The sequence below is a fragment of the Fukomys damarensis genome, unplaced genomic scaffold (assembly GCF_012274545.1).
Source record: "Fukomys damarensis isolate Sample0158 unplaced genomic scaffold, DMR_v1.0_HiC HiC_scaffold_27, whole genome shotgun sequence".
Classification (NCBI taxonomy): Eukaryota; Metazoa; Chordata; class Mammalia; order Rodentia; family Bathyergidae; genus Fukomys; species Fukomys damarensis.
Genome location: NW_022900939.1, coordinates 31,892,938 through 31,900,724, shown reverse-complemented (window position 1 = coordinate 31,900,724; position 7,787 = coordinate 31,892,938). Strand labels below are relative to the sequence as shown.

The 7,787-nt window shown below is 49.4% G+C and overlaps 1 protein-coding gene across 1 annotated transcript in view; it reads left to right on the top strand.

The window, feature by feature from the left end:
• Nucleotides 1–2: 2 nt before the first annotated feature.
• The window catches only part of Card19 (caspase recruitment domain family member 19), a gene marked incomplete at its 5' end in the record, with an annotated part of 11,049 nt that continues 3,264 nt past the window's right edge, over nt 3–7,787 (top strand). Inside the window, 2 exons of the mRNA XM_010607637.2 lie at nt 3–42; nt 5,899–6,041. Of these exons, the coding sequence (XP_010605939.1) occupies nt 3–42; nt 5,899–6,041 (183 nt within the window). The remainder of the gene's footprint in view (nt 43–5,898; nt 6,042–7,787) is intronic.

The following is a 7,787-nucleotide window of genomic DNA, read 5'->3' as shown; positions in this document are numbered from 1 at the left end:
GCTGTCGGGGCACGGGGTCAGGTCGTGGAGCTAAGGCCACAGGTGAGTTCGGGCGCAGGTGCACCGCTGCGGCGGCCAGACCACTGCAGCTGTGGGTCAGGGCGGAGTCCGGGATGGGCTCAGGTCTGAGAGTAGGAAATGGTGCTCTCGGGGCGGAGGGCCTGGCACGGAGATGCTACGCACATCCCCAGTAGCTCCGCGAAGAGGCGGGACTCGTGCTGCGAGTTGGGGTGGCTGTGATACCCCCTGGACGCCAGCGCCTCGCTTCCCTCCCTTACCTCAGGGGCCCACGGGACTCCAGCCGCGCACATCCCTATCCCAGACGGGTCTAGAGCAATCGGAACAGCGACTGGATTCCCCACATCCCAAGGCTGTTGGGCTCCATCATCAACCACCCTCTCACCAGCCTGTCTGGTCTGGGGATCTGCCCATCTTCCTGATGCCCCTAAGCAGGGCGACCCTGCTCTTTGGGTTTTGCCCTTTGAAGAGAAACCCTTGAGGGTATTGGGCCACACCTTCCTGAGTGTCTCACTCTCTGCCCAGGGAATTAGGGTGGTCCCATGAGTCTCCAGTCCTCTCTCTGAACTCAATGGAGTCTAGACCTGAGTCCCACACAGAAATAGGTTCTCGAAGGGAACCTGGTGGGACCCGGCCAAAAGAGACCCCAGCTGCCACCTGTTCCCCTTTATTTCTCTCCAAACATTTACTTGGGACCACCATTTCTGAGCACCTACTGTGCACCAGGCCCTGTGTGGGGCACTTCTGGTCCTGAATGGGGACATATGAAATATCATGTCTGTGTATGGATGAGGAGACGGTCTCAGATGGGACCCGTGCCCCAGGCCATTCTGCTGTCCAGTGGCCGAGGCAGCATGAGACCTGGCCCTAGTATGTCTGTCTTCTGCCCAGACCCCAATTTCCCAGCTTTTTTAGAGAAATCACCAGGATGTGTTCAGAGCTGTGTTGGCCTCCGAGGGGCCATCCAGGACCCGATGTTTGCCAAGTCTGAGGCAGCCCACCCTAGGGGAGCAGACAGTTCCAGGCTTACTGTGTAAAACCACACAGCCAGGCAGGGGTTCTGTAGGGTCTGACTGTGGAAATGTGCACCCTTTCTCCTTATCACCTACTAACTGGACCTCTAGACACTTCTTAGACTTTCGTTTTGGGGTGGGAAATGGAGACCCAGGCCTGTGGGGGGGGGCAGCCTTGCAGGGCTGAAGACTGGTCCTGGGCTCACTGCCCCTCTGTGTGGACTTGGGGCCTGCCTCCACCAATCCTTTCTGCCAATGAATGTGTGTGTGAACCACTGCTGACAAACACTGAGGATGGTGTCTGCACAGAGCACATGCTCAAGAAATGACTTGCCTCATGTGCTGTGGAATAGGTGGGCCTGGGGATTCAGGGAAGCTTTTGGGGAGGAGAACAATCGTCTGGGTACAAATTAATCAGGTGTTCCCAGACTGGGACCTAGGTACCAGATAGTGTGGCAGGGTTGGGGCTGCCATGGAGGAAGACTCTGTACTGGGGGGCTGAGTGAGGACAGTTGGGGCTAGATGCCTCAGGGCCTCAAATGCCAGGCTGAAGGCTTTGGTCTGGGTTCAGGAGGTTCAGGTGAGGGTGCCAAGGTTGGGATTCATGGTCCTGATTCCAACTGGGAGCGGGGGAGGGTGTGGGCTTGGCAAGGGCTTATGGGTTTTGTGCAGAGAAATCCATCCTTTATCCCATGAAAACAGTTCTGGCCTTGTTTACCAGGGCCTAGCACAAGGCGTGGACCTTGTTTGGGTCTTTTTGTGTCTCCCGGTGACTGCCTGTGTGTGGTTGGCATGCACAGCTCACTAGAACTGCAGGAAGGCACAGCCCTGGAGCCACACAGCCGGCCTCAGCCTCTGGGTTATGCTGCCCGTGCCAGGTGACTCAGGCCTCCTGTGACTCATGGTTTGCAGGCAGCAGAGGCCCAGCTGGCCTAGCGGCTCACCAAGTAGGAGGAAGCCACTGCAGGGCACTGGCTACTGTTCACCAACAGACTTCGCCCTTGGGCCTTGGACCAGCACCCACTCATTCCAGATCTCATTCGTGCATGTCAACTGTGTGCACAGCCCTGTGCATATACATACTGGGGAGACAGTGCTAGACAGGCAGCCTCCAGCTCGCTCCTGTCTGGCAGAGAGCAGACCCATGCACCTGAGATTACACAGTTGACTTGTATGCTAACAGGAGAGGCAGACAGCCTGGATGTCAAGAGGTGACCCCAACACAGCTACGCCTAGGTTCTGACCTCAGATCTGCCGCTTCCTGGCTGGCTGCAGTCTTGAACAGGTACTTTATCTCCTTGCTGTGCCCCAGTTTCCACATCTGAAAATGAAGGTGGTAGTTGTACTCACATTGCAGAGCTGGTGGAGGAATGTGGGTTATAGGTGGCTTGCTGAATGCCTGGCACATGGGATTGCTCCCTAAATTCCACGGGGATTCATCTCAGCTCTCAGGTGAGAGACAGTGCAGGCGCTCGAGCCAGACTACCCACCACACCTGGCCTGAGAAGGACAAAAGCCTGTTGAGTCAGTGCCCCGAGGATGAAACCAGAGAAGAGGCCACCTTTTGCAATGTGATAACCCTATTTTGTAAAAGGTCTACCATACAAGTGTGATCTACTGACGAGCAAATGTACTCATTTTTAGTGAACAGTTTGATAAATTCTGACAAATGTGTATACCTGTGAAAAGCCCAGACAGAATCAAGACAGGACATTCTGTCACTCAGGTCCTTTGTGACCCTTCCCACGTAATTTGCCCAAGTTAAGGGTTAATCTGTCTTCTGTGACCCCCATTTTTAAAATAAACAATTGAATTTTCCAAATAGATATTCTCCTTAACTAGTAGACATCTTGTTATTTATGTATTTATTCGTTTACTATTTTTATTGGTTCATATTTTGAGATGGAGTCTCACTCTGTATCCCAGGCTGACCTTGAACTTGAAATTCTCCTATCTCCGAATCCCAAGTGCTGGATTAGAGGTGTATACTACCACTCCTGGCTTTATTACTTATTTGTTTTTAAACAGTCTCATTGTGTTTCTTGGCTGGCCTTGAACTCCTAGGCTCAAGCGAACTTCTTGCCTCAGCCTCCAAATAAGCTGGGCCCATCTCCATGACTTTATTTTTGGAGCCATTTTAGTTTATAGAAAATGGAGCAAATAGTCCAGAGGGTCCTGTGTACTGCTCCTTTCCATTTTCCCTATTTTTTTTTAGCAACTTGTATTACTTCATTATGATTAACTGAAGTTCAGAGTTGAAATTAGGGTTCACTCCCTAAGTTGTATGTGGTGTGGGCTTCAATAAATGCATAATGTCCCTTATTCACCATTACCATATCACATAGAAAGTCTTCGCTGTTCTAAAAATTGCCTGAATCCCACTTACTCATCCCACCTCCTCCCCAGAAACCACGTATTTTACTGTCTTCATGGTACTGCCTTCTCAGTAATGTCAGATAATTAGAATCATATGGTTTGTATGACTGAATTCTTCCACTAGAAATGTGCATTTAAGACTCTTCCTTGTCTTTTTGTGGCTTAACAACTCATTTCTTTTTAGTGCTGAATTCACTATATAGATAAACCATAATTTATTCATCTTTATTGTGGTTAAATATGCAGAATATAACATTTTAACCATTTTGGTGACACTAAGTACATTTACAATGTTGGATAGCTGTTGCCACTTTTCATTCCGACAACTTTTTCGTCATCCCAAACAGAAACTTGTACTTACTCCTTAAACAGTAATTCTCCTTTCTTTCTCTGTACCCAGCTCCTGGTAACATCTATTTTACGCCCTATCTCTATGGATTTGAGTATTTTTAGCATGCTATCTAAATGAGATCATATGTTTGTCCTTTTGTGCCTGGCTTACTACACTAAGGTTCATCCAGGCTGTAACATCCATGTGTCAGAATTTCATCCCTTTCCATGGCTGAATAGCATCCCATTGTACATATGTATATACTACATCATGAAAACCCCTTTATCTTTTGAGTGAGTTGTTTCCATTTTGTGGCTATTTTGAATACTGTTGCTATGAACACTGGCACGCTGGTATTTTTGAGTATCTGCTTTCAGTTGGTTAGGTATATATCTAGACGTGGAATTGCTGGATCCTGTGATAAGTCTAATGTTTAAGTTTTTGAGACCGCCATCCTCTTTTCCACAGTGGCTGTACCATGATGCATTTCCACCAGCAATGCACAAGAGTTTATCACTTTTTCCTCAACACTTGCAATTTTAATATATAGCTATCCGAATGAGTATGAAGTGGTATCTCCTCGTGGTTTTGGTATGTACTTCCCTGATGACTAGTAGTTAAGCATCTTTTTATGTGCTTTTTGTCCTTTCCTTTCTTCCTTCCCTTCCCTTTCTTCTTCCTCCTCTTCCTCTGCCTCCTCTTCTTCTTCTTTCTCCACCCCCTTTTCAGTGGTATTAGGGATTGAATCCAGGGCCTCATATATGCTAGGCAGGCACGGTACCTCTGAGCTATGTTTCCAGCCCTTTTTATTTTTATTTTGAGACAGGGTCTCAATAAATTGCCAAGACTGGGTTTAAACTTGTGACTTCCTGCCTCAGCCTATATTTGTAATTGTTATAATTATATATTCTTAGTTAATTAACCCTTTTATTAATATATAATGTATTTTTTCTAGTAACAGTGTTTTGCTTAAAAATTGATATTAGTGTAGTCATCCTACTCTTTTGGTTATTACTTACATGGAATGTCTTTTTTTTGCATCCCTTCTCTTTTTTGGTACTGGAGATCGAACTCGAATCCTTGCACCTGTAAAGCAGGCAGCAGCACCACTGAGCTAAATCCCTGGCCCTCTTGCAGCCCTTCACTTTTAACTTAATCATGTCTTTAGATTTAGAATGAGTCTCTTGTAGACAGCATTTTCTGTATGTCTTATGGCTTTTTGGACCCTGATTTCTTTCATTTCTGCCCTTTTTGGTGTTGAGTTGATTTTTTTTTTTTGTAGTAATGGATTCTCATTCTCTCATTTCTTACTTATTTTGTTTATATTCAATAGATATTTCTTTGTGATTAACATGAAGATTATATATCGTATCCTAAGATTATAACAATCTCATTTGAATTGATACCAACATAACCTCAATCACATAAATAAATAGCGTAGTAACGAAGCCCCAAGTCCTTTCCTCCAGCCCCTGTGTGCTTGGGGCAATAGGACACATGGCTGGAGATACATAGGGCAAGGTACCTGTTTGACTCCCATGGGGGTCCTGTGCTCCCTTTGCCTGCCCACCTCCACGCTGCCCTCAGCGTGACAGACCTGCCTGTCCACAGAGCATTCTTAAGGGGAGGATGTGCTTTAGGGGTGACTCGGTGAGAGTTAAGATAAAGAAACAGCCCACTCCCTGGGAAGGTATGCCAATTTGCGGCTGGCAGAAGCTTCTTAAAGCCTTCCAGACATGCCTTGTCCCTTGCTGATGCTGGCATAGGTCACACTGAGCCCTGTGTTCTGCATCTTTGTGGCTGAGGGGAGCTGTAGAGCCCATGTCCTGGCCTTCAGGGAACCCCGCCCTGTGGGTGGCCCTGTAGAAGGTATATTCTTTACCCCTGAAAGTCTCTTTTCTGTGATCAGCTCTTGGGTATAGAAGAGAGGGCAGGGAGTGCAGCCATTTCTGGATTCCTGCTGCACCTCCTGCCCACTTGCATCTTCTGCCCAAGTGGGTTGGCATGCTGGGGCAGTTGTCCCTGTAGGATATCACAATTCTTCAGGTGCCTTCCAGAGATTGTCTCTCTCCTGCAGGCGTGGGGCCTCCACGGCTGCTGGTTTTGGTGCCCCTTAGGCTTGCACTGGCTCATGCCCAGCACTCCCCGTGTCTGTTCCAGAACAGAGTTACTGTGACCGCCTGGTGCAGGACACACCATACCTGACGGGCCAGGGGCGCCTGAGTGAGCAGCAGGTGGACAGAATCGTCCTTCAGCTGAACCGCTACTACCCACAGGTCCTCACCAACAAGGAGGCCGAACAGGTGCTGAGGAGGTGAGGGGTGGGGGTACCCCACACACTGCTCGGGTTCCCTCTCTTTGTGTGCTGGGAGGAGCTGGCTGCTGGCCCTCGGTCATCTCAGGATGGCACACCTGATGTTTCAGGGTAGCTTGCAGGTGACACACCTGGGCTGGGCTCTCAGGTTGCCTGCGCTTAAAGCTGTCTCTTTGGAATGGCCCAGAATGGTCCCAGGTCTGTACCTCAGTTTCTCCATATGTCATCATGCCTGCTGGCCCCTGCCAGAGCTGGTGGGAAGGTTCTAGGAGGCAACCCATGGCAACATGTGGCAACACGTGGCAGCATACAGTAGCATGACAGTAGAGCAGGAGCAAACTGGGAGGGCTGAGCAAGGAGGGATCAGCAGTCCAGGCCCAGTGTCATCCCGGTGCCACACGGCAGCTCCGCACTGTGCATCTTCCAGAGGTCAAAATGTTGCTTTTTTTTCCATTCACTTCCCTGCCTATGGGTGAGAAGGCCCAGCCCATCTTAGGTGGGCAGCAGCCCCAGTCAGGCAGTGTTGACCCTGACCCACAGCCAGGCTCACCCTGCAGTGCTGAAGGAGGCTGGTCTCACTGGGAACCTTAGTGTCTACATGTGTGGAATGGGCACAAAGGCCGGGTAAACAGCTGCCAACCACTCCCTCCCCAGACTGTCCCTGTCACAGTACAGCCCTGCATGTAGGCATGATCATCACCTTGTTTGTGGAGGCGGGACAGCCTGTCCTAGGCCCAGGGTCACCTGTCTCCAGAGGTTAGGCCACACCCTGGCCTCCCAGAGCTGTGGATACACTGGCAGGCCCTACTGCAGATAACATTCCAAGTGCACTTCCTGAATCTGTCCCAGGTCTCCTTCTGCTCAGCCATCTAGGGTTGGGGGACCCTAAGGTGGCCCTGGTCTCAGAGACTGGGTGAAAGAGTTGGAGACACCCTTTCCCAGGCTCCAGCTCCTACCATGAGCCCTTTGCTCCTGGCTGTAGTCACCGAAACTTGGGGGCTGGAGCTGGTTGCCAGGGACCCACCAGGCCTTTGGGATCCAGGGCTCGTCCTAGCCTCCTCGCCGAGGGAGTCCTTTCCTTCTTGGAGCTGCAGTTTCCTCACATGACGTGGCAGTCACAGTGCCACTTGCAGGGATGTGCTGAGGTTTGGGGTCTTTCCTGGGACAGGAGAGTCAGTGAGGACAGAACAGGAGTCAACATGGGCTCAGACACTGCCTGTATTTAAAACGAGGGGCTCAGCCAGGCGTGGTGCCAACACTTGTAGTATCAGTTTCTCGGGAAGCTGACCTAGGAGGATCTTTTGAGACCAGCCTGGGCAGCATAGTGAGACCCCATAACAAATAAACAAAGAAGTGGTGGACGAAAATTGATCTCAGTGCAGCTAAGAGTCTACTACATGATCATTTTGGAAATTTGAAAAAAAAGTATATGTTTATATAGGAAAAAGAGGCTCCTATAATTCATCTGTTTGCCTTGAAGTTTCTGCAGTCAGTGTGTGCTGCCATCAGGGGGCAGCACCATGCCACAGCCTCCCCGTCCCTGGGTCAATGTGAAGTGCCCTGTCCCCTAGCCTTTACAACCAGTTTCTCTATCATTTGCATTTAAAGAACCAGCTGGGGTGGGGGGAGGATTTAGCTCAGCAGTTCTGCCTCCTGCCTCCCAAGTGCAAGGAGTTCAATCCCCGGTACCAAAAAAAAAAAAAAAAAAAAAAAAAAAAAAAAAAAAAAAAAAAAA